The sequence below is a fragment of the Glycine soja genome, chromosome 19 (assembly GCF_004193775.1).
Source record: "Glycine soja cultivar W05 chromosome 19, ASM419377v2, whole genome shotgun sequence".
NCBI lineage: Eukaryota > Viridiplantae > Streptophyta > Magnoliopsida > Fabales > Fabaceae > Glycine > Glycine soja.
In genome coordinates this window covers 37,710,656-37,738,639 of record NC_041020.1, presented here as the reverse complement: position 1 = coordinate 37,738,639, position 27,984 = coordinate 37,710,656, and the positions used below count along the sequence as shown (strand labels likewise).

At 32.3% G+C, this 27,984-nt stretch overlaps 1 protein-coding gene across 2 annotated transcripts; it reads right to left on the bottom strand.

The window, feature by feature from the left end:
* Positions 1-1,214: 1,214 nt before the first annotated feature.
* LOC114399935 (probable 2-isopropylmalate synthase) lies at positions 1,215-27,266 on the bottom strand. Of its 2 annotated transcripts, XM_028362165.1 has the most exons (12): positions 26,534-27,263; positions 23,456-23,669; positions 23,297-23,377; positions 22,889-22,981; positions 22,702-22,788; positions 16,413-16,513; positions 13,889-13,922; positions 13,728-13,802; positions 11,785-11,868; positions 2,194-2,328; positions 1,591-1,736; positions 1,215-1,487 (listed from the first exon to the last, which is right to left on the bottom strand). In XM_028362165.1, exons 1-12 carry the CDS (start codon positions 27,067-27,069, stop codon positions 1,400-1,402), a joined length of 1,674 nt encoding a protein of 557 aa, XP_028217966.1. In that variant the 5' UTR covers positions 27,070-27,263; the 3' UTR covers positions 1,215-1,399. The 2 variants fall into 2 exon arrangements, 1 of the variants encoding a protein (XP_028217966.1); XR_003663865.1 differs by lacking the exons at positions 1,215-1,487; positions 1,591-1,736 and having other exon boundaries at positions 2,243-2,328; positions 11,785-11,870; positions 13,729-13,802; positions 26,534-27,266.
* Positions 27,267-27,984: the final 718 nt, after the last annotated feature.

Below are 27,984 nucleotides of genomic sequence, written 5' to 3'. Positions count from 1 at the left end.
ATAAAAAGGAAAAAGGTCAAGTCTAATGGAATGAATTATCCTAATTTGGACTCCATAGGATGAATGGAGTGTGACACATGAGATAATTGACCCAGGATATGTAAAAGTATGTTAAGAACAAATAAGTTGTCCTAGTTTAAACTTGAATTGCCTCTATTAAACTTAAAGGGTGAAGTCAAAGGATGAAATATGAATGAAAGGGATTGCCCTAGATTTATTGATATGGGTCGCGATAGACGACAACTATATGATATGGGTCGTGACAGACGACAACTATATGTTTCAATGTCAAGAAGGATTTTTAGGGGTGGGGTTACCATAAAGATAATTAATGAATATGTAATGGTAAATTTAATCAGTATTTTTATAACATTGGTTAAGGAATTAAAAGAATTTTTTTTAGTAATTTGCATAAAATTACGCTGCTCATGACTTTTTTATACTGTCATATGATCTTCATGAGATATATTTTTTTCTCTTAATTTATTAACTAATGTCGTATGGACACCAGTTGAGAAGATCAATACATACTTATCCAATTATCGAGATTTTTTTTTATTGATAAATTATTCTATAGTTAACATTCTCTCTCAAGACAAAAAATTTGTGCTCAACGAATCTAGTTCATACTCTTGTTGTAAATTGACTTAAATTGAAACCTATAAACTTAGTAATAATCCATTGACTCCCTTAAAGGCTAAACCTTACTTTCATGATTAAGTCTCAAGTTTATGTAGACCTTTCCCGAATGTCTATGAGATGTAGATAAGTGGCTAACAAATTCCCATGATCACAGTACCTCAATAAGAATCAAATCAAAAGATATTCAATTATTAACAAAATGGAGACAACACTCAATCATGCATATATATGCCCAATCCCAAAAACTAGAAAATTACTTAGACATAGATAGTGAAACAAAAGAGATTTAATTGACAAGATCATCCAAAAACAAATCATGCAGGAATGGAGAGAAAATAATTTGTCTTGGATCTCACTCTTAGGGTTGTCGATCGAATCTCTCAAGGTTCAAACCTTAAAACGAAGTTTAAAAACGTATTTATACCTAAGGTTCTAATGGGCTTAAACCAATATAATCTAGAAATGAAAAACACAAAATATTAAGGCCTCGTTTGCACCACGACCAAAAAGTTGCCCCCAAAATATGGTTATTAAAGTTAACAATCCTACCTCAAACACATCACGTCTGAAAGTTATAAACCCCAAAAAATTGAAGATGAAATTGATATTTGAAATTCACATATTTTAAGAAGACATTATTAAGTCCATTTCTCGTACATTATATGGAGACTTGACAAAGGTAACATTCTAGAACAATATATAACTTGAAGTGTTAATTCTAACATTTAGGTGCTAGAATTCTTTCATCAAATATAAATCATTCCTTTAAATCGAGCATTTTGTTTAGTGCAGTAAGATAAGCCTCTACACTTGAAGTAACAACATCCACCCCTTCTCCGGTTCCACTGTTAATTAAAACACAAAACGTAGAACATTAATTAATTGTTCGCGTGCGAGATTAGTACAAAAATGATATACCAAAGCAATCAACTTTTGGATTAACAATACCTAAATGTTGGATAAATTACGTTTCCATTCAAAGCAGGAGTTGGTGATTGCTTATTCTCTCTACGAATTACAACACGTGTAGTTGCAATTGCATCAGTGCCTTCTGTAACTGTACTTAGTGAGTACTCAAGTACTTTTACAGTTTCCTGCATCAAAAGGTGTAAGATTCCTACATCAATACTATTAATAATTGCTTGATAATCTAATTAAATATTTTAAATGAGAAAATGTGAAAATGTCTATATGATTAACAATCCAGGAAACTTCCCTATACAATGATATAATCAAGAAAACTACATAGTACGTTTAGATAAAGATTTTATCTTCCCAATGTCATGCTTAAACAAAAATAAGATTGACAATGTCTTATGCATAACCTTTTAGCCCATTATTTTTCCATGAAAACCCTAAACTTTGGGAAAAGGGGAAAATCATAAAATTTTCAACATTTCTCTCTAAAAAGGAGAGTTGTTAAATTCCAAAACATTTCTATAGAACGCACAAAATAGCAAATTAAACTATAGAAATGGGTAAATGCTTATAATAGTAAGCGATGGGATTAAAAGGAAAAAATAGCAATAAAGAACTTATCAAACTTCAAACCTTCACGATGAGATTGATAGCCTTGTAAGCTGAATCTACTGGTCCTACACCAACAGAACAAGCAACATGTGTGATACCATCACTAGTGACAAGTTTGATAGTTGCTGTTGAAGAACCCATAGTTCCACAAGTCACCTACATTAAAAGATAATAAGATATTGCTTAATTTTTCCTAAAAAAAGTGGGAAGGCTTTAAGCTTTATATACTTTAAACTTTAAAGTCTAGTATCTTGTAAAGCTTATCAATTCAACTGCTTCTTATTTGAGTTAAATTCACCAAATACAGATATCACATCAAAAAAAACTAGTCATATAGTCATGCTGGTTCCAGTGGGAATGTAGTATACTTTTTAGTTCACTCTTAGTGAGATAAGCCAAGGTTATGCTGGTGGGATTTTCATGCTTATTATGTATTTGTTTCAGTTAATTGTTGATGATGTTTCTCTACCGTGCATTTACATTCAAAGGAATACCAATAATTTTTTTTATGAAGAGTCAGGATTTTTTCCATGCATATTTGAGGCCTACTAATTTTGCTTCATGAATACAATAGAAGCTGCAAAATTCTTGAAGAGCTAGCTAATATGTTAAGTTTTCTCTTCTTTTCCATTGGAAACATCAGTGTTCAACTGTTATCTTTTGCTCAACTGCCAGGTGCAATATCATGTACTCAATGCAAAGGTATTGGAGTTAATTTTGTAGATTACTTCAATGGACAATTTAAAGCTGGTGAATTGTGTTGGCTATGTAGGTAGCTGCACCATACCACATTCCTTAATATCCCTTTATTTTATCATGTGAGCATGTATGACTTGCTTTGTAATGTATTGTTTAGTGTATAACTATTCGCTTTATATGCATCAATTTCTATCCCTACCCACCCCAACCCCCCCTAAAAAAAAACTATATGCATCATCATTACAATTGCTACTTGCCTGCTATATGCTATTGCTTGCCATCAAGGAGTAATTAAAGAATAAATAGAGTCTATCTAAGCCAATAAAGATCAAGAATGAAATTTCAGCAGACCTTTTACTATATAGCATAAGCAGAATGTGTAAAAGTTGTAGAAATTCTATAACTAATTATGCATGATGTGTGTTGAAAATATACTTTTGTAACTGCATAATATTTTATTTTTCAGTTTTTAAAATAGGATTTAGTAAATAAGTTGGTTTCCTATATTTTAGGAGTAAGTCAGTTTTAATGGATTAGCCTAGTCAATAAGTGGTTTCTATCTTTAAGGAGCGAGTTAGTTTTAAAATTCTGTTTTGCTAATATCTTGTTATCTAATTAGTTTATCTTTTGCTATTTATTGTATCGCTGCGGAGAACAATTTGAATTAGAATAGAATAATTCTATTTCTTCCGCATACGTATTGTCTCTCTTCTCTCCTCTATTTTTTATAATTTCCTCCACAAAACCAACAATTGGTATCAGAGTCTTATTCTTACGGGACTTGTACCATGGAAGGTGAAGCAAGTTTTTCCCACATAACTCTTCCAATCTTTGATGGAGAGAATTATGATCTTTGGGAAGTGAAAATGCAATCCTACATGGAGTCTTTGGATTTATGGGATATTGTGGAAGAGGATTATGAAATATATCCGCTGCCTGAAAATCCCACCACGGCCCAAATTAAAAATCACAAGGAAAGAAAGATGAAGAAGGCAAAGGCGAGGTCATGTTTGTTCACTGGTGTTTCACAAATGATATTCATCAGAATCATGACTCTTAAATCACCCAAAGCAATTTGGGATTATCTAAAAGAGGAATACGCTGGAGATGATAGAATACGAAGCATGCAAGTGTTGAATTTAAGGAGGGAATTTGAGCTTTAAAGGATGAAAGAGTCAGAGACAATCAAAGAATACTCAAACAAATTGTTGGGTATTTCCAATAAGATAAAGTTGTTGGGAAGTGACTTTGCTGATTCGAGAATTGTAGAGAAAATTTTGGTAACGGTGCCGGAGAGGTATGAAGCATCTATAGCTTCAATGGAGAACACAAAGGATCTGTCGAAAATCACATTGACAGAAGTGCTACATGTCCTGCAAGCTCAAGAGCAACGAAGGTTGATGAGGCAAGATCGTGTTGTCGAAGGTGCTTTGCCCGCCAAACATCATGAATTTGATGAAAGCAAAAAGATTTTTTTCAAGAAGAATCAGGCAGCAAGCAGCGAAAATAATGCAAACAACCAAAACAAAGGTAAGGATAAAAAGAAAAATTATCCACCTTGTCAGCATTGCGGAAAATTGGGTCACCCACCATACAAATGTTGGAAACGGCCAGACACAAAGTGCAACAAGTGCAATCAGCTTGGACACGAAGCTATAATTTGTAAAAGCAAATTTCAGCAACAAGAAGCCAATGCTCAAGTTGTTGAGCAGGAGGAAGAAAATTATATTTTTGCTACAACATGCTATTCGATGAGGAGTAGTTCTAAATGTTGGTTGATTGATAGTGGTTGTACGAACCCCATGACATATGATAAGATTCTATTCAAGGATTTGAAGCCAACTAATGTCTCAAAGGTCAGAATTGGGAATGGTGGCTATATTCCAGTAAAAGGAAAAGGAACTGTCGCAATTTCAACGCGTTCAGGTATCAAATTAATATCAGATGTTCTTTATGTACCTAATATTGACCAAAACTTGCTAAGTGTAGGTCAGTTGATTAAAAAGGGATTTAAAGTGTCCTTTGAACATCAACATTGCTTTATCTATGACATTGTTGGCCGGGAAGTTCTAAGGGTTAAAATGAAAGGTAAAAGCTTTTCATTTGATCCAGCAGAGGAGGAGCATACAACCTATTTCACTCAAGCCACACCCATGGAATTCAAGCACAAGAGACTTGGTCATTGTCATCTTGAAAGAATGCTAAACATGAAAAAAAAGAAATATGCAAAAGAAAATTTGAAGAAGTTTCAAATGGAGGAATGCAAATCTGTTAGCACACCAATGAATCAAAAGGAGAAGTTCAGCAAGGAAGAAGGTGTTGATAACATTGATGAAGGATATTATGGGAGCTTGATTAGATGTCTAATGTATCTCACTACAACAAGGTCAAACATTCCATTTGCTCAAAAGAACAAAACTGGAATTTTTGTTAATAATCAAGTAGTCATTGTTATTGCAAACAACCATGTGTGTCGTGGGAAGACTAAACATTTCAACATCAAGGTTTATTATTGATAAAGATGCAACAAAGTGGAGAAGTGAACTTAATTTACTGCAAGTCTAAAGATCAACTGGCCGACATGTTTACAAAGTCTATCAACAAACTTGAACTCAAAGAATTGGAGTTTGCAGTTCCAAAAGCAAGGAGGAGTGTTGAAGATATACTTTTGTAACTGCATAATATTTTATTTTTCAGTTTTTAAAATAGGATTTAGTAAATAAGTTGGTTTCCTATATTTTAGGAGTAAGTCAGTTTTAATGGATTAGCCTAGTCAATAAGTGGTTCCTATCTTTAAGGAGCAAGTTAGTTTTAAAATTCTGTTTTGTTAATATCTTGTTATCTAATTAGTTTATCTTTTGCTATTTATTGTATCGCTGCGGAGAACAATTTGAATTAGAATAGAATAATTCTATTTCTTCCGCATACGTATTTTCTCTCTTCTCTCCTCTATTTTTTATAATTTCCTCCACAAAACCAACAATGTGAATTCCTAATTATGTTTGTTATAGAATTTTATTTCATCCCTGTTAGAATAGTTTATGTATTCTTGTCCATCTGAATTGTATGCATGATGTGAATTCCTAATTATGTTTGTTAACTGATATGGGAGCCATTTCAAAATTCGAACCATATGCTTGTCCCTGTACCATCTGGGAGCATTTAAATAGGTTTCTGTATGATTTATAATCTAATAAGGAGCCCCTATAATTTCAAATCTCTTTCAGTGGGTCTATTGCAAAGTTTATTAAGAAAATCTGGGTTTCTGCAGATTGTAAACACACTAGAAGAAATTCAGGAGAGACATGATGCTCTAAAAGAAATTGAGAAAAAGTTTTTGATTTACACCAGGTTTGCTTGCACGAAAATCTTAGTTTTAAATATTTAATTAAGTTGATAAAATGATAGTAGGTCTAATCCTATTTTATTATTTTAGATTTACCTTGACATGGAAGTGTTAGTTGCTGCTCAAGGAGAAATTTTAGAGAACATTGAAAGTCAGGTTTGTTCACTCTCACTCGCACACCCTTGGTTTTTTGTTTGTATATATGCATGTGTATGTAGAATGCAGGGCACATTTAGTTTGATTTGCATTAATGAGAGGCTTGTTCAGGTCAACAATGCAGTCAATCATGTCTAGAGAGGGACATCTGCACTTCAAAATGATAAGAAACTCTAGAAGAACTCTTGAAAATGGATGTGCATTGTCATCATTATACTGTTGATAATAGCAGCTATCATAGTTGTTGGTGTTCTCAAACCTTGGAAGAGTAGCTAGGGTGCTTGAGTGTGGCCCCTTTACCTTTTGTCAATATTATAACAGTTGACTTGGTTGCGAAAGCATATGCAATTATGCGGGTATTTCAAAGGCACATCTTAGAGAAGGATTTTTAAGCTTTTATTTTGTATGATTGAGATGCTTGTTTTGTGTGGTGTGACTGATTTCTGACTATACATTGGTGTTTTTATCTTTTGATTTTTTATCTAAGAGGTGATCATGCGCATTGGTATATCACAGATTCACATTGTTATTTTGATCTATCATTTTTTTAAACATAAAAAGCATTTAAAATTGAATTTTCATGAATTGTATTAAATTGTTATTTGTTGTTTTTTCTTTGTGACAAAAAAAGAATCCATTGAGAGAAATAAGATAAGTACAAATAAGGATAAAAAAATCTTCCTAAAATTACAGACTCCCAATATAATTATTTTCTTCTGGAGTGATTGAACGAAGATGCACTTTTGTTATACATGTCAAATCAAATTGTTTGATGTATTGAAAGCTTTGCTCTACTGTTTTACTAAAATGTTTGATTGAAGATATAAATTTATATTTTATGTTTATCTTTTGCTTTACTTTTTCTTATTTCACTAAATGTAGGACTATACTATTAGAGTATAAGTATCAGATGAAGTTTCACATCCAGTAGAAGTGAAAAAGTTGAGCACCATATAAGTGAAGAAAAGACCAATAAACATGAGTCTTAAGGTTTTTGGTTAAAGTGTGGTATCAAGTTTCCCATCATTGGTGTAAATTGTCTTCTATGGAAGAAGAAGAATAAAGACAAGAAATGTAAAGCAAGAATAACCTAATTTTTAGTGTCCCTTCCAAAGTAAAAGAGTTTTTCCCTTGCTCTCTAAAACTTTAGATAATTTTGTCAGTGTTCAGGAACAAGAACAAGTGGACAAGAAAGGTTGACTCTTTTGATGCACGGGGCATATTCAAGCACTATGGATCAGAGGACTAGGTGCAGTATCTTATTCCTAAAGCTCATTTTTTACAGAGATTTCCTTTCAATGAAAATGGATACTATCATTGTTGTGTATCAATTCCTTTTCCTGAAAATATGCAGGTACAATGACGAGTGTCTTATTGATTGTTGCCTCACTTTCTTTTGTATGGAATAAGGATTTGGATGGTAGCTTCACCAAATATATCAAACTTATCTACCAGCAAACAAAAAATGTCTGGGATTTTTAGATCAATTTTTAGTTAGTGTTTTCCTCAGCAATTGATATGGCCTCTTGTAGACTTCAACTTCCTAATTGGTAGTTTATCACTTATTGTTTGAGGAATAAACAAGTTTCTACATTTGGCTCATACTATACATTCTCTCAGATGAAAGGCCATCATGAATCATGATCATTTGGAACTGGAAGAGATATGTGTTAAATATCTTGCTTTTCATAAGTTATGGAATCCAAAGGCTACATGTACCAGAGAAATCCTATTTTTTGTTTTATCAAACAAAACAAAAAAAAAAGTTGTGAATTTTGCCATTGCTATTTTGTTCCATACAATTTCGATTTCAATGGCAAGGACTAATCAAGAGGTAGTTGAGCCGTTCATCAGCATCATTGGCTTGGTAGAAGCAGTAGTACTGTGTTAAGAACCAAGAATTGAAATGAGAAATAAAATAAAAGATTTTATTGATTAGTAAGAAAAGAACAAAAAATAGGAGAGAAAACTCTCCTCCAAGGGTTTCTCCTTCACAAAGGATTTCTCCTTTCACAAAAAGCTAATGCTCGATCAATCTACAAATGATAAGATCCTCCTCTCTCTTACCCTTCTTCCTCTATTTATATCTAATAAACTCCTCTAACTAACTAACTAACTCATTAGTAGTCTAACTATATTAACTAACTCTTCCTTCTTATATCCTAACAATACACCCCTCCTAAAAATCAACCTTGTCCTTAAGGTTGGAATCTAAAAACTGGAATTGCACACTAAAACTTCCTAAAGTTTTTGTCTGATTGTTGGATGGCAACTACACCTCTTTTAGCTTAATTGGGAACGACTTATTGCCCCTGCATGCAAACTGAGGTTTGGTGGCTTCGGTGGTGGGAATGACAAGGGTGGACTCCATATAACTTAATCAGGTTGATTGGCTCAGTACATTCATTCTGCCTTAGCTCCATGGCTAAGTTGTCAGTCATAGATGCAACAAAATTTAATGCTAAAGGCTTACCCAACAAGTTGACATTCCAAGATTCCAACACCATTGTTGTTCCAACCACCTTTATGAATGGTTTTTGTTTCACCATAACAATCTTTTTATGGAAATCTGAATCTTGAAAACAATGTGGTTTGGTTGAATCACCAGCTTCAACTTCCTTCTTGATTAAATCTGTAATTGGGTTATCAAGAAAATTGTCTTCGTAACCCACATTCGCCACTCCATTTTCCCTGTGCTTCTCCCTCTTTATCGATGGATCAACTTCTTCCCCCATAACCTTTTCAATCTTTTTTTTTTCTCTTCCTAACTTTGTTTCATCATTTTTGGTTTCTTCTCCATCACAAAGGGTGTGGTTCTTGATTACTAAACCTTCTTTACTTTTGTTTTCTGATTTCAAGAACTGCAATGGGTCACTGTCACACTCAAAATTGCTACCCTTCAAATTAGTTCCCCCTTCTATGCTTCTATCAAAGCTAGGTAGTTCCACCTCTATCAAAGCTAGGTAGTTCCACCTTTCTTTCCCAAGAGTTAGCCTTTGCTTCACTAAATTCTGACCCACTTCCCTTCATGCTATTTTTGTCTTATTGAGAGACATGGGAATCAAGTTTTTCATTCAATATCTTGCGCAACATGTGTTTCCACTCTGAAATGTTGGTCCTCACTTTCAAGAACTTTGTGGAAGTCTCCCATTTTTTTTATGGGGATTTCTGTCTCAGTTGGCTTTTCTTGCTTCAAGATACTCAATCTTTCAAAGATGTGATTACCATGGCGATCTCCGAATCTTTTGATCAAAGCTGTGGAAAATGACTCTTAATTTGAATCTGGGTTGTTTTGGCTCCAAATGTAGAACCAATGTGTTGCAACATCCTCCATGCTCATGAATGCATATTGCAACTTATGGAACAAAGGAATTTCTTGTACCTCAAAGAATTTTTCAACCCTAGCAATCCAACCAATTGGGTTTGTCCCCATGAACGCTGGCAGCTCCACCTTTTTAGCCCAAATTTGTGCTTCCTCCATCCCTAACACTAGCTTCTCCTCAAAGATCCGATAGGTCAGACCAATTTGTTAGGAATCGAGAATTGAAATGAGGAAGAAAATAAAAGATTTTATTGACTAGTAAGAAAAGAACAAAAAATAGGAGAGAAAATTCTCCTCCAAGGGTTTCCCCTTCACAAAGGATTTCTCCTTTCACAAAGAGCTAATGCTCAATCTACAAATGATAAGATCCCCCTCTCTCCTATCCTTCTTCCTCTATTTATATCTAATAAACCCCTCTAACTAACTAACTAACTCATTAGTAGTCTAACTATATTAACTAACTCTTCCTTCTTCTTATATCCTAACACACTACAAAAACTTAATGTAGTTTTCTTTTCTGCTTTTTTTCCCTAATTATAAGAGTGCTTATAGGTTTTAATTGGGATCAAAAGAAGAAAAAATGTAATGTAATTTGAAATTTGAATACTATTAATCGATCAAAGTTAGGGTTTTTATACATTGTTCAATGGTTTTAATTATTTATTAGTGTTTATTGCTTTTGTTGAAAATTTTGCAAAAGATGATTGATTTGTATACCCAAGTTCTTTCTCTTGGTGAAATTTGCATTCGTAGTTAATTGATTTTTTTTTTCTTTTTCAAATATACAAATAGATTGTCCAATACTTTTTGGAGGGTTTGTAGTTAGTTCTAGAATGTTGGTTTTACTAGAGGCATAATTAAGTGCAGATAAGGTGAAGAGCTTGATCTTACCACTGAAATTTTCTTTTTCTTCTTCTTTTAAACATGATATGGGGTTAAAAATCGGAGTGCTGACAGGCATCAACCGTAAGGCAATATGTTAAATGATAGTTCTTGTAGATGAGCAATGAGGGCCACCTAACTTTAATATGCTTTGAAATTTTTGTGGCATATATTATGGGTCTCTAGTTTAGCCATTTGTTTGACCTTGGATGATAATTGATCAGATGCTTACACATAAGTTCTTAGAATCTTATTGCTTATTGCGATAATATTTTTTTTATTAGTGATCCATTACTCTTATGCGAATTTTTGCTTCTAATTGGTCTACACAGATTTTCTTATTGTTATCCTATAAAACTAGTATTTGGTGAATGGTTTATTTGTACAGAACAAGTTATGTTTAGCTTATCTAATTAAGACTTGATACATTTTCAGTTATATATCTCCTCTTCATTTGTAAATATCGGTTCATGTCAAAAGCATAGTGGTAATCTCAATGAAGCAGCCAATGCACATTTTAGTGAAGAAGACAAAAATCTAACGACTGAATATACTTTCTTTTCCATTAGTGAGCAAGTGATCATTGGGAATTTGCCATGCATATTTTGGGCTCATTCTATCATATCTACAATACTTGAATAATTTATGCACTGATATTCTGACCACTTTTTTTTTAAGAAGATGAATGGAGAACCAAATATTGTTAATAGAAGTGCATTAAAATTTTTGTTTAAGCTTTTAATGTGTCTTTTAAAATTACATGGAGGGAAATAAAGAGAATAGGCTATATTTTTTTTAAAAAAAATGATATTCTACATCGATCATGTAATTAAACAATGTAGAAAGTGACTATACAACATCAGTTATAGAAAAAAATCAATAAAATCAATGTAGAAAACACACTTTCTACATCTATTTTGATCAAAACTAATATTGTAAGTACTATACTATATCAGTTCTAACATTGGTTTTGATAGAACCAATATTATATGGTACTTACAACATCAAGTTTTCTAGAATTGATATCATTTTTTTTTTGTCTATTTGCTATTGTACTACATCAGTTTTGAAGAGAACCGATATTGTATAATGAATTTCATTAAAAATGATTTACTTTTAACAACAATCGTTTCTGTATTGATTTAAAACAAATGTTGAATGTCCAAAAAAATGATGTTAAATGTCAATTTTGTAGTTGTGAGTTTACCTGCAAACCATCAAGCTTCCAAATAGGTTCATCATGAGAAACTTGATTTGACACCAATGCTTTGAGGTCAACATCGGTAACTCTCTAAAGACACCAAACACTTGAGTTAGACAATAGAAAGACATTAGTTTCAAGAAACGGTCAAAATGATTCACTGTTAACAAACATCACAAGAAGACAACCACAATTATATAGTTTTAAAAGACTTAAATATATTTTTTATTTATGATAAATAATTGAATTTCACTTTTGATCACTATTAAAAAAATAGCCTTTCATACCTAATAAATTTAAAATTTTATTTTTGTCCCCTCAATTTGTTTAGATGACACTTTAAATAGTGAAATAAAGTTATTTGGATAGCACTTTAGGAACCAATTTAAAAAAATTATCAAAGACGACCAAAGGCAAAAAAGTTAATAGAAAACCAAATACAAAATTTGATCATTTATCAAATTATTCAAAAAGCCTTAATTCCTAGTGTTAATGATTATTGTAGTTGCAATACATGATTAGTTTGGGCATAGAAGTGTCATGTGATCATCTCCTTAGTAGACATTGCATTCTATTTGGTGTAGTCCAAAGCAAAAAAAAAAAAAAAATTCTATTTGGTGTAGTAACTAATGAGCTATGGTCTACACGTACACATGACATAATTTTTGGGTTGCTTTTTTTTTTTTTTACCATAATGCATAATGAAATTTCTAGTTTTCCTATTGTATGATTTGCAGCAACAAAACTGAAAAGAGTTTTGCTCAATGGTAGCAGAAGAATGCAGAAAGAAAAGAAAAGATAGAAAGAAGAAGAGCACAAGGATTATAGTGGCTCGGATTTGAATCCTACATCCACTCTTCAAGATACTCCATGGACTTTTATTGAGAGATTGGAAGAACTTTACAAGAGCAAGATTGCTCACACTTTGATATCTCACACACTCAAAAAGTATCTCACCAAATTGTTTGTGATTCACTCACATGAGTCACCTAGCTAACACTTTATATATAAGGAATACACAAGCCTAAAGTTAGTTATAACAGAAATAACTAACTTAACTATCATGGCTTCTTCAATTAACACTTAGCCAAAAAACAACTATGGCATCTAACTAACTAAGCCTAATGATGATCCACTAGTCCTCACACCTATTTATTTTGCTTCTTTCAAGTTTTGGTTGATTTATTCATGCTTCATGATTTTGGATGTTTTCTATTTATGATTAGACATTAATTTAGTGTTGCAAAATTTTGTTCTCTTTTTTGTATAATATAGGAAATATAGATGTGTTACTACAAAACCAACATATGGTGAACATAATTTTTTTCTGAATTGAGTTCATTTGTACGGTGCACAAATAAAAGTATAGTCACCCCAAATAATTTTAGTAGGTTAAGTTCTCTGTACACTTTTGAGTTAAATCAAGAGTAAATAAATCCTTTAGCACTTACAAACAAACTCATCACTTCAAAGGAATATGTATGCTAAAAAATCATGAAACAATCCATATGTTGCGCCGACACGCATCTAAAATCATTTATCATTTGACCTTAATTCTATGCACAAAATAAAGAATAAATACAACAAATTAATTATTTAACATATAAGGAGTACTAGCCATACTTCCTCTAACACTCTCTTTTGGATACTTTCGGTGATTTGTTAAAATATATTGAAAATCATCAACTTTCAATAAATTTAGGAGAAAGAAATATTAATTGAAAAGTAAAACCTATCAAAATTGTTGATTTCAAATAAATTTTGATCTATTACTAAGAATATTCAAAAGAAAATGTGAGAGAATATGGCCAACACTTCTCTTTAACATATAGACAAATCACCATAGACATGACTTGTTGACAAAGTTAATGTTAAGTACATATAACTATATATTTATTCTTGATTGAAAATGAAGCATGAAAAGGAAAGAAAAATAACTAATTCTCAACCTTTTTTTTCTCGGCTATTGCTTTGAAGTTCCTAAACACACTCTCAACTTCTTCATCCCTAAGTTCATAGCCAAGCTGAAAAGGTAAAGAGAATAACTCATGAAAAATAAAGGAAAACATTCAGAATGACTTAGAGTATATTAACGAAAATATTTTAATACCTCTTTGAGACGACTTTTCAAAGCTTGGCGTCCACTAATAGATGCAAAAATGTAAACGAAGGAAAAATGAGTCATAAATTGATTATATGAAGTCTATGATACAAAAGAAACAAAACAATCATTACCAAATTACAAAAAAAAAAACATAAAATAAACCATGAATCAATGATATCACATAGAAACAATTGGTTTTTTTTTTTGTTTAATTTCACATTCTTGCGTACAAATACTATAATTTACTTCAACATTACTCATAGTGTTAATGTTTTATTTGTTTTGAACTTCTTTTATTTTTTTAATTCATTTATTTTCATAAAAGTTTCAATTATTTCATCTATAAGTTTCTTGTATTTCAAAACTTTAAATTTATTTTTTATAGTTATATTCTTAAAATTCAAACAATAAAAATAATAAATACAACCTATTTTTTATTAACAAAATATAAAAGTATTATCTCTCTTTTTATTTATTTGTTTATACATACATACATATATATATATATATATATATATATATATATATATATATATATATATATATATATATATAAGTGCGAGTGTGCAAATGTGTGTTAATTAAATAGAGAAAATAAAATTATACATAAATATAATACTCATCGAACACCAATTTTTTTACTTTGTTACAAATTTATCCTTACAAGTCTTGATAAAAAAATGAAAAAATTCTATTGAATTTAATTTTTGGTATATTTCATTAATAATAGCTTAGCTTTTTATACGAACTAATATTAGGTTAGTTAAGGCAGAGAGTCCAAATCTTAACAAAAATAAAAATTGAATATGTATTTAGTTTTTCTTTTAATTTCTTTCATTACGAATACATTTAAATTTTATTTATATTAATCAGCTTAACAAATGAAATATCAAATTCTTTTATACATATGCATAACATTTTTAATAGATATCTTGTTTAATGTAATAGGAAATAAAATTTTCTTTAATTTTTCAATAGAGGACTATTGTTTTAGAAAAAATTCAATATTTTAAAAAGACATTGTTTAATCATTAAAGTTTTAAAAAATAATCATTAATTTATATAATATTGCACATATATATATATATATATATATATATATATACATATATATATATATATATAGAGAGAGAGAGAGAGAAGTAAAATAGACTATAATATAAAACTATTTTTAAAAATGATACGAATATTAATTACTTATTTTAACTAATTTGATAAATAATTATTTGAATAATAGCTATATATTAATATATACTTTAGTACAATAATTTTTTATTTCTTTATTATTTTTATGTATTATATTTATGATAGTTAATTTAATAAATACTATACTTACAAAACACACAATGAATCAAATATTTGTGTAAGTTTTTAGCTAAAAAATGTTGCTAGATACTTCAACATTATATTGATAATGTTTATTTTGATTATAATTATTAATGAATATAAAAAATTTCAAATGAATAATTAATTCAATTAAATTATCAATTCTTTCCTTTAAAGATGCATTAATAATAAATTTAATCTTTTGAATATTAGTCATATTAGATCATTTAAATGTTAAATGCATATAAATGATCTATACTATAATTCCGTCAATAATACTTCGTAAAAAGATTAATCATTTATTTGATATTGTAAATTTTTTAATAATTGAAATGACATGAAGTGATTTTTCAAGCTACAAAATAATTTTAATATTCTTAAGTAGTTTATAATATTTTCTTATTAAAAAATATTGATATAATATATATTTAATGTTATTATTAATAAATTATAAGTGAATAGAAATATAAGGATAAAATATTTGTGCATATTATACAAATCCTTGTTCCAAATAATTTTGTACCTAAATTAAATGTAGGGTTGGATCAGGTTTAGGAAATATTTAGATTCAGATCTATCAATGTTAATTAATTTGTGTTGAATCGGTCTCTCCAAAAAAAAAACAATTAAAAAAATTATTGGCAACTCAACCAGAACCAAGTCGATCATCTAATATAAAAAAATAAAAACAATGAAAATATTAAGAATGGAAAATCATTATAAAATGAAAGAAAACTAATAAATAATATCAAAAGCTGAAAATATATATAGAATTACACAAAATAAAAATTATTGAATTAAACAATATAAAAATTTAAAATTTTCCAAAATAGTATGTGTTCACATAAGTTCGAATTTTTTTGGGTTCTGTATGTTTAAATTCAATACCCAAATCAGTGGGTTTGTAAATTAAAAATACAAATTGAACTGATAATTCCAATCAATCTGAATTTTTCTCTCTTTAGTTTGGTTTAGATTGATTTAGTAATCAAGTCGAATCGGAATCGTATCCAGCCCTGCCTAAATGACCTAGAAGTGTTTTTCTGGAAATTGTTATAAATTACAATTCCATTCCATTAATTGATATAAAAGAAGAAAAATCTCACAAGCTTTTATGCTGTAAAGTTTCATCCTACTATCTTATAGAATAAATTCTTGTATAAAGGTTCACAAAATATATAGTACAAAAGAGTTCTGAGAATACCTTAGCTTCCCTAGTACCATATTAACTCCACTGGACTTTTCATGACCAATATCTTCGGGAGACATTATTTCATATGTAGCTCTATGCTTTAACAATCCAGCCTACAAAGTAGAATTGAAAATAGAAAAAAAAAAAAAAAAAACAAGGGACAAAATCAAAGGATTACTTAATATGGACTTATTAGCAAGCCAACTAAAATAATATAATGGATGAGTCTCAAATACAATAAATATATATATATATATATATATATATATATATATATATATATATATTAAAATCCAAAAAGTTTAATTACATTTCACGTGAAAAAAAAAAAAGCAAATGTGTAAAAGGAATCAAAACAAAGTTCTAATGCGAATTTGATGGAGTTCTGTAAGGGTTAATTATTTGAATTCATCAATTTAGTTTAAAAGGTCTCATTTTTTTTTTTACCAAATGTGTTTTATTGCTATTGTAATTAAATTTCAAATGAAAATAAATGAAAAGAACTTCAAGTCAATTATTAAGGAAATAAGGGTCCGTTAAGGGATCTCCATTTGCACCTCTATATAAGAGTCAGTAGGCCTAGAAGGCTCCTATGCCAAAAGAAAATGCTCTACATGACTAAAGTCAAGGCCAACGGCATTAGTACAACTGTTAATTTCTACCTTGTTCCATTCTATTAAGGATTAGAAAATAGATGTAATTGAATATGTTTTTTACATGTGTTATAGACCAGCAAGTATACGAAACAATACAACAAACATTATCAAGCACAAATATTGTCCAAAGGCCACCACGCAAAATCATCAAACCACAACATCTTAAGGATTTTGTGTAAAACTAATTATGTTATGAATTGGTGATCTGGCAGGATAGGATTGGATAAATTAGAATATGGTTGTCTGCCATTTTAGTATGTCCGTTAGTGTCTGTCATTTCTTAGTATAGTGTCAAATTCTGTTTTTATCTTAATTTCCTGTATATAGACTACTTGAATGTAAGGAAAAGGCAGATAGAAATAATACAATCTCCCTTCTTACCTTTCCTTTTGGAGGTCCTAGCCCTCGAAGCTAGTCTATTTCTTTTTTCTAGTTTTGTGCCTATAACACTTGGTGCTTTCATTGAGTCTGTTATGGCAGAGTCCACATGATCAAAGACAAACTTGGACCGTATTGAGGAAGTTATCGTCAAGCTAGCTTCTAACCATCTTCATGTTACCTCCAAATTGGACGAGCTACTCCAGCGAATGACCATTTTGGAGACAACCCAGCAACAACAACATTGATCACCACCTTTGTCTTCCTCTTCAAACTCGTTCCCTCCTTCTTCCTCATCGCATGTTCCACGAATGAAAATGGAAGTTCCCCGATTTGACGGGTCGAACCCCTCAGGTTGGATCTTAAAGATTACTCAATTTTTTAAGTATCATGCCACTCCAGGCCACGAGCGCCTCACCATCGCATCCTTCTATACAGAGGGTCATACCTTGGCTTGGTTCCAATGGATGACAAAGAACGGATAAATTTCACCGTGGGCGGGGTTCCTTCAAGCCCTTGAGGCTCATTTCGCACCGTCGCACTATGACGACCCCACCGGAACCCTCTTCAAACTCTTCAGGCACGATTAGTAAGTACCTTTCACAGTTTGAGACACTCGCCAATCGCATTATAAGGTTTCCAATGTTGTTTCTCCTGAGTTGGTTTGTCTCTGGCCTAACGCCCGACATCCTCCGCGAGGTCCAAGCCCTGTAACCACTCACGTTGGTCCAGGCAGCGTCGTTGGCGCGACTTCAGGAAGAAAAGTTACTTGACCATCACTGTTCCTTCTGCGGCAGAACTAACCCGACTTCCTCCCCTCCACCGCCATCACACACATTTCCCCACACACTCCCTCAACCATTGTTACCTTCACCCCCTCAGCCACCCCCTTTCCCTATTAAGCGCTTCACCCCAGAAGAGATGTTGATTCATCGAGAAAAAAGGTTATGTTTCAATTGCGATGAGAAATTTAGTAGAGGGCACAAACGCTTAACCTCATGATATAACCCTTGCTCCAGATTCATCTATTACCCTACCTCTTTTTCCAGAACCCTACTCGAAAGACACTGTGGACTCTTCCCAGGCCCAAATAAGTTTTTATGCCTTTTTGGGCCATTTAGCCCCTAAAACACTTCACTTGGTGGGTCGGATATCTACTCAGAGGGTGATCATCCTCATTGACGGAGGAAGCACTCATAACTTTGTGCAACAACGTATGGTGCGAACCCTGGGCTTGAATGCTCAGCCCACTCACCTCTTACGAGTAACGGTGGGTAACAACAACGAAGTTGAATGCCACCATCTCTGTGTCGAAGTCACGGTTCACGTTCAGGGCCAGAGCTTCACTGTTGGCCTTCATGTCCTTCCCTTGCGTGGGGTAGATTTGGTTCGGGGGGTTTAGTGGCTCAAGTCACTTGGACCTATCCTAACTGACTACAACGAGCTCATTATGAAGTTCGTGAACAATAATTGGATCATTGAATTAAAGGGTGAGATAGACTTTACCCTTCAAAACATCACCCCTTCGTAACTCAAACACTTGGTACAAACAAATAGCGGGAGTGGGTTCTTTCATATTCGAGTGATTCCAGTCGAGCTCCCTTCAACCAATGTCACTGATATTGAACTCCCAAATCTAAAAATACATTCCTTAGTTAACAAATTCCACAAACTTTTTTAGACACCAACAACTTTGCCTCCTTCACAGACCACCAACTATACCATTCATCTGCTTCCTAATTTTGAACCTGTGAATGTTTATCCCAACCATACCATTCATCTGCTTCCTAATTCTGAACCTGTTAATGTTTGTCCCTATAGATATCCATATTTTCAGAAACAGGAGATTGAGACTCAAGTTCGGGCTATGCTTCAGAATGGAATCATTCACCCAAGCACGAGTCATTTTTCGTCACCTGTGCTCCTGGTTAAGAAATGCGATAGGTCTTGGAGGTTTTGCATTTACTATCAAGCTTTGAACTCAATTACGGTCAAGGACCGTTTTCCTATTCCCACTATAGATGAGCTTCTGGATGAGTTAGGAGGTGCTTCTTGGTTCTTGAAGCTAGACCTTCTACAAGGGTATCCCCATATTTTGATGAAGGACGATGACGTAAGCAAAACCAGTCATTATGAATTTCAGGTCATGCCGTTTGGGCTATGTAACGCCCCCTCCACCTTTCAGGTGACAATGAATAGCATCTTTGCTCCTCATTTGCGTAAATTCATCATTGTCTTCTTTGATGACATTCTTGTTTATAACAAATCCTTTCCGGAGCACCTCACACACCTGGAAACAACCTTTCAGGTACTACTTACAGGGCAATTCTTTTTGAAGTTGTCCAAATGCTCATTTGCGCAGCGACAAGTGGAATACTTGGGGCATTTAGTTTCAACAAGTGGAGTAGAACCCGTTCCCGCAAACGTTAAGGAAATTCAAGATTTGCCACAACCTCGCACTATGAGAGCCCTATGCGGATTTTTGGGTTTATCAAGATTTTATCGGCGATTTATAAAAGGGTATGCATTGATTGCCACTCCTTTAACCAACTTGCTGACTAAAGATCATATTCAATGGTCTTTAAAGGCTCAGAAGGCGTTTGACACCTTAAAAGATGTTGTTTGTAAGGTTTCGGTGTTATGGCTGTCAGACTTTTCAGAACCTTTTGTTGTCGAAAAGGACGTCTCTGGGGTAGGAATGGGCACTATCTTGTCTCAACGAGGTCATCCAATAGCATTTTTTAGTAAACCATTCTGCCTAAAACTTTTGCATTCATCAACTTATGTCAGGGAGCTCGCCGCCATAACTACAGCAGTTAAGAAGTGGCTCCAATATTTATTGGGTCACCACTACACTATCCTAACGAACCACAGGAATCCAAAAGAATTGATGACTCAAGTTGTTCAAACTCCAGAACAACAGATGTACTTAGCCCGCCTGCTTGGGTACAATTATTCCATTCAGTATCGGTCGGGAAAAGCCAACACCGTCGTCGACGCTGTATCAAGAATTCCAGAACCTATCGTTAGACAATTTCTAATATTAACTGAACCTCACTTTGTTTTTTTGCAGGAATTAAAGCGTGAATTACAAACCCACTAGGAATTCATTAAATTCCGTCAGGAAATTGCAGATAATCCTGAGGATCATCCAGATTGTGTTATCATACAAGACTTAATCCTGCAAAAGGGGCACATATGGCTTCCAAAGGTGTTTTGTTTTATCACGACCCTGCTCATCGAGTTCCATTCATCACCGACGGGAGGCCATATGGGAGTAACTAAAACTCTAGCTCGAATTAGTGAAAATTTCACTTGGTCAGGAATGAAACATGACGTTAGTCAATTCGTAGTTGCCTGTGTTGACTGTCAGTGCACCAAATATGTCAACAGAAAATAGGGTGGTTTACTTTGCCCCTACCAGTCCCTTCTCGTCCATGAGAGGACCTCTTCCTTGACTTCACTGTGAGTCTCTCGATGTTTTGTGGACACACAACGACCTTGGTAATTTTTGACCGCTTCTCAAAAGAAATCCACCTGGCCAAGCTCAAGTCACACTTCACGACTCACACTATTGCAATCCTTTTCATGGACATTGTTGGGAAAATTCATGGAATGCCTCATAGCTTGGTCTACTATCGAGACCCATTGTTCATCAGCCACTTTTGGCAAGAATTGTTCCAACTCAGCGACACAAAACTTTGTATGAGCTCTGCCTATCATCCACAGACGAAAATGCTAAATCGAGTTGTCGAACAGTACTTACGAGCCTCCGTTCACCATCGCCCGTTGTCCTGGGGTAAGTTTTTGATATAGACCGAATGGTCCTATAACATATCAATTCATTCAAGCACCAGACTTTCCCCCTATGAAATCACCTTTGGAAGAAACCCCCCAATATTCCCCAACACATAGCAGGTTCTTCAAGCATTGATGCAATGGATGATTTTTCGATAAATCGCAAGACACTGTTCACAAAGTCTGAAGAAGAAGCTTATTAAAGCCCAGGAAACCATGAAACAGTTTGTGGAAAACCATCGTCATGACATTAGTTTCAAGGTGGGAGAATGGGTCATCGTCAAATTACGGCTTCATCAACAAACTTTAGTGAAAGGTAAACCACACTCTAAGTTAGCCAAACGCTTCTATGGGCCATACCAAATTCTAGAGAAAATTGGACACATGGCATATAAACTCAAACTTCTGGATAACTCTTGTATCCATCCTGTGTTTCATTGCTCCCTTTTAAAACCTTGTCTTCATCCTTCGAAAGCAGTTATCAATGGGTTTGAGTTGCCCCCTACTATTGTTGATGATTATCCTATCATTTCTCCATTGGTTATTCTCAACTCGAAGTAGGAGCATTCTGAACATGAACCTCAGTTGATGGTTTTAGTCCAATGGAAGGGTCTTTCACCAAATGATACTTCCTAGGAAAATTGGAACAAGATGAAAGTTGATTATCACCTTGAGGACAAGGTGTTACTTGATGTGGGTAGGAATGTTATAGACCAGCAAACACATGAAGCAATACAACAAACATTACCAAGCACTACGAATGTTGCTCCCACCATTGTCTTCAATGTCATCTCCATTATAATCACCATTGCCACAGTCGTGTTGTCACTCACTACCATTGTCAACGCCACAACCACCACCATGATCATTATCGTTACCATTTTTACCAACACAATCATCACCATTATTATTATTGTCACAACCGTCACTTCTATTGTAACCATCAAAACCACCACTATCACTGTCATTGTTACTACTGTAATTATTACCACCAATATTGTCGCCGCCGCCAATTGCTAGTTGATTCATATCATGGTGTTCATTACTTTTATCATATGATGTTCTTATCCTTTAAGGTATATCTTATCTTATCATATTCTGACCACTAAATATAACGTAAGAAAAAGAACTAATTACTAAAGAAATAAATGAAAAGATTTTCAATTCAAATCTCACAACGCATGGATGATATATGTATATATATCCACCTACGATATTCAATTTGAAATTTCGCATAAATAAAAAGAAATGTAATACAAGTGAATTTTGGATAATAAACTAAAGTGATTGCTAAAACTTGTAATTCCATTTTATTAATAACATCGTTAAACTATATGTAGCATAGTAAATGAAAATCCATAACATGAAAGTTCTAAGATTTACATTACATGAATATAATGATAAGTGGATTGTCTATGTGGTGTAATATAATTAGTTAACTGCAAATGCATGCATTTAATTTCACTAACCTGGTGAACGCCACTTTCATGGAGAAAGGCATTATCACCTACAACAGCTTTGTGTGGTTGTAAATACATACCAGAAAACTCTTCGACCTATTGTTAAAGATTTTATTAAAAAATTGAATCAAACAAAAGTTAACTTAAAGGGGAAAAAGTTTCCCAAAATTGATAGAATAGTTTGAAAATATAAAACCATCTTGCTTGTCTTCAATAAGTGCCTTGTATTAATTCCAGTATACAAACCACCTAAGACTTGATCTCCCCTGCATTTTAGGGCCATCACAACCTTGAATAAAAAAATGTAAAATAAGTTATAATACATTAATTAAGGTAAATGAATAAATTAAGTGCCTTGAGATAGTTAATAAAAAGAAATAGAAGAGTAATATAATCATTTCGACGATAGGCATATATGGGGTAAAAAAATATATAATCATTTCATTAACAGGTCCAATATGAATTGGAAATTCGAACCCTGATTGAGCGTTGTAATTCTGTCACCAAGTTACTATAAGGAATTTTACGTTGATATTTCAATAGAACATTGCTCCATTAACATTTATTAAATTCTTTACACAATATAAAGATGATTGACACCAACCTCTTCTAATGAGGCATTACCAGCCCTTTCACCAATCCCATTAATTGTTACTTCTAATTGCATTGCACCAGCTTGAGCAGCCTGAAAAGCAATTAAGGCTAAATAAAATTATCAATATCTTATTATTGGCTACATTATGTGGTAGAGTTATGTGTATACCTCTATTGCGTTTGCAGTAGCATGTCCAAGATCATTATGACAGTGCATAGAAATAATAACATTTTCTGCTCCAGGGACATTGGCTTTTATATCAGCAATCAATTGTCTAATCTCGAATGGCATTGTTATGCCCACAGTGTCACCTATGCCCAAAGTTGTTGCCCCAGCTTTGATAACTTCTTCCAAAATTTGATAAAGAAACTCTCTATCCGATCTGGTCTCATAATGGTTGAATAATGTAATAAGAAGAACTCAAAATTCATGACTATATATATCAACATTTGACACCAACAAAAATGTATATAATATTCACTTCATACAAAATTACACTATTTACACTTATTTATTTTAATACTACTTAATTTTTACTTTTAAATATAGGGTTAGTTTGCTTATTCTTATTTTTTTCAAGTAAGCATTTTTTTAAATAAAATAAAAATTTTATTTTTTTTCTAATATGTTTGTTTAAACTATTTACTTGAAATAAGTAATTCTATCTATTTATTAAAAAAAATTAAAAATCACCTATTTTAAAATTATTTTTTAAGTTTAAACAAAATCACCCATAAATCATAAATACTTCATTTGTCTCTAATTATAAGACTCTTTTAATTAATTCACACCCCTTAAATAATTAATTTAATTAATCACATTAAATTTATCAATTATTTATATTATCATTTTAAAATTATTCTTTTATTATCACTCTATCCATTTAATTATTTCTCATTAATATTTAGAGAGAAAATAATTAAATATATAAAAGAAAAAATAATTAATACATCTATAAATCAAAAAAAATATCTTATTAAAAAAATAAACAAATTTTTAAAAATAGTCTTATAATCAGGAAAAAAAGTATAAGCTAAAAGCTATTTTAAATAATGTAGGAAAAAATGCATTATGAATCTTATTCTAAGTGATAACTAATGCTACAAAACAAAACAAACAACTTAGTGTATGTTTGCGAATGCGATCCAATCGTGTTGAACGGAAAAAATAGACTTTCTGAGGCAAAATTTCCAAAAGCAACACCCATGTTGCTTTCCCGTTGCATTGAAGCCAACGGAAATACAAACACAGCCTTAACCTCTGGAAAGATGAGGCAGAAACGTGGGTGTGCAACGTAGAATGAGCACAAACTAATAATTTGTCCGATATGATTGAGTTAACGCCTACCCTTGTCGTGTTTTTTCTTTATGATCACAGTAGTCTCGTCCAAGCACTTTGGCCAAACGATAAAAAGAATATGGACAAGCGCAGTGGCATCGTGATTCGTTTTTTTTTTCAGTAAGAAGGTGAGCGTGCATTACTAGGTGTTGGCTTAACTGGTGTACGCAGGTGGTAGCATTGTGTTGGTGCAGTGTTTGGTGAACTTTGTGAACTACTGTGAGTGAGCAAGGAAAATGCCAAACGAGAGGGTGTGTGTACCCGCGAGTTCAGGGACCTAAGAAGAGGGGCAAAGGGTGAGTTTTATCAGTGTGTTTGCTTTGGGTTGGTGATTTCAAAATTATATATAGTGAGTTTAATTACCACAAAAGCCACAATTTTTGTTGCCTTTAATTTAAAAATAATGTTGAGCTTAAGTTTCCGCCAATCCAAACACAGTGAAAATTAAGAACAATGTTACATCTTACTTTAGGGTGGATTGAAATAACTTGAATTCAATACTCTGCATCTGTAGAGAGGAGAGGTGAGGAGAGAGAATTTAAAATTGAAATAAAAGAGAGATGGAAAAAAAGGAAAATGTACATATAGAAAAAAATGATAAAAAAATATGTTTGTTGAAAATTCCTTTAATTTATCTCATCACTAATGTATTTATTATTTTTTAATTTTTATTGGCTATGTATGTGATTAATCAATTAAGATTCTCAAAATACTCTTTTATACCGGACAAAGTTGGCCTTTAATCAAATTTTGTATTGACATTAATGTATTTCATTTACTATTCATCGAATTCAGAAAAATACTTGAGAAACATTTTATAATTTGATCATAAAAAAGGGACAAGAGAGTAATAAATTCTCTTAAACACATTTTTTTACTATTAATTGAAATTTATTATAAACTGGTTATAAATTCTCGAGTTAACTCTTACAAGTTTACTTATTTTCTGCGAGTTGACTCGTGTGTAAACTCTCTTTTTAATAGATTTTATAAACTCTAAGTAAATTCGGTAGACTCTCGAGTTTATCATCGAATTAACAAGTCAGTAAGTTAAAAAAATAAGATTAAAATATAAATCTTTTTTAAATTGGTATGTTATTTTTAGATATTTTATAATTATTTTTATATGAAGTAAACTCTTACAAATCTACAATTTAAGTCTACAAGTCGAGTCTATAAAACTCTCATGAGTTTACTTAAACTATCAAATTTGATAATCTTATTATAAATTATAAATTTTGATGAATCTCATTTTTTATGTAATGAATTTAATTTTATATTTTTTAATAAATTTTAACTATTTCTTCCATCTTAAAATAAGTATCATCATAAGTTATTTTACACATACCAAGAAAAGTTAATAAATAAAGGAAAAAATGCTCCATCCATCACATAATAAATGTCATCCTTTGTTGTTTTGACATAGATCAAACAAAACCAATAGATAGATGAAAAAAATAATAATTTTACAAAATTAAATTTATTAAATAAATGAAAGAATAATATTAATATTACATTCAAAAACTAAAATGACATTTATTATGAGTATTACCAGTAAAAAGGAATAATTAATATTACATTGAAAAGTCAAATGACACACTTATTTTAAAAGAATTTTTTTTTCTTCAAATGCGATATTTATCTTGAGACCAACAAAGTTAAAATTTTACAAAAATTAAACATTAATATATATTACATTTAAAAAGTTAAAGAGACACTTATTAAACATGTTATTGAAAAAAAATAATTAATATCATATACAAAAATTAAAATGAAACTCAAGATAATCTTTTTTTTCAGATGCAGTAGTTATTTTAAGACCCAAAGAGTAGTAATTTTGTTAAGAACCTAAGTTAATTCTTTTAATTTGTGTAGTACTACTAATAAATACAAAGAAAGCGATAGAACCTGGCTGCATCTTCGGAACAGAACTGGATGTCACTGCAACCTAAACTGCGTGCAAATTTGATCATATCTTTAGCTATTTGAAGCACCTCTTCTTTAGTCTTATTGAGCTTGTACTCCATGTGAATGGGGCTCACTGCTATGAAAGGCATAAGCCTCGGCCTCTTGGCGTATTTCAGAGCCTCCCACGCTGTGGCAATGTCCTTCTCATTGCACCTACAGAGGGCGGCAATGACGGGAACATAGCCATCAGCATCACAGTTGTTGCCAACTTCTTGTGCTATCATCTTGACAGCATTGAAGTCTTCCTGCGACGCTGAAGGAAAGCCTCCTTCGATGACATCGACGCCAAGCTTCGCGAGCTGGCGAGCAATCCGGAGCTTCTGGCTGGAAACCATGGAGGCTCCGGGGGCTTGCTCGCCGTCGCGAAGCGTGGTGTCCAGGATGCGGACATAATGCGGGTCGGGGATGCGGTTTGGAATGTACTCGGGGCGAGAGCGAGAATAATGAGTGCCGTTGGTAGATGTTTTGGCTGCCATGGATCAATGCAAGATTGAAGATTCAGAAGAAAGAAGGATTTTTATTTTTATTTTACTAAGGGAAGAGATTGTTGTTTGCACACAAAAGAGCACACACTGAGAACAAATATATGCATGAAAGATCCGGAAAATATTATCACCAAGGCAAAGACGTAAGTGCCGTGGTCCCGCATTAAACATCACGGGAAAACGAATAGTGATGCAAACCATAAATACACAATCATATAAGTACGGAGTACTAGGTGTGTTTTTCCAAATAAATATTATATAACTTGTTCCCAAAAATAATTGTATAACACCCGATGGATCTAGGTCGGCAACATACACTGAATTTTATAGGATAAGATTTCTATTCGATCTCTCAAAATACACTCTAAAAAAAAGGATGAGAAATTTTAAATGTGACTTATAAGTAAGGATTAATTTTATAATCAATATAAAGAATTGAAGTTTAAAGAGATACTTTGGATCTCATTGGAAGCCAGAGGTCTTAATTAAGGTAGTTGAAAAAAACTAATTATATAATATTATTTAAGTATATATCTATGTTTTCTCTCCTATTTTTATGGTATATTTTGGTTGTTTAGTTAAATTCTAAAAGTTTTGTTTTTGCCAATTTCAAAAAAATTGTCTATTTTTTATTCCTCGAAAATTTTATAAGTTGGACTTTAGTCCTTTTTTTCAAAAACAAATTGTCAATTTTTGGTTCCTTTAATTTTAAATGCACAATTTTCCGTCCTTCAAATAGTTTAAATAACATTTTATAAAAAGATAAAAAAAAATTGATTTAAATATCGCTTGAAAGACTAAAGCCGGTGGAGTTCAAATTAAAGGATAAGAAGCATAAAAAAAATTACAAGAAATAAAATTCAACTTTTCAGATCTCAGAAAAATAAAAACACATTTGAAAAAATA

Excerpts from the sequence above, each read along its gene's own strand:
- LOC114399935 (XM_028362165.1), bottom strand. The coding sequence starts at position 27,069 with ATGGCAGCCAAAACATCTACCAACGGCACTCATTATTCTCGCTCTCGC. Across the intron at positions 23,670-26,533 it reads TGTTCCGAAGATGCAGCCAG|ATCGGATAGAGAGTTTCTTT; the intron begins GTTCTATCGCTT and ends TTATGAGACCAG. Across the intron at positions 13,923-16,412 it reads ATGGTACTAGGGAAGCTAAG|TGGACGCCAAGCTTTGAAAA; the intron begins GTATTCTCAGAA and ends TGCATCTATTAG.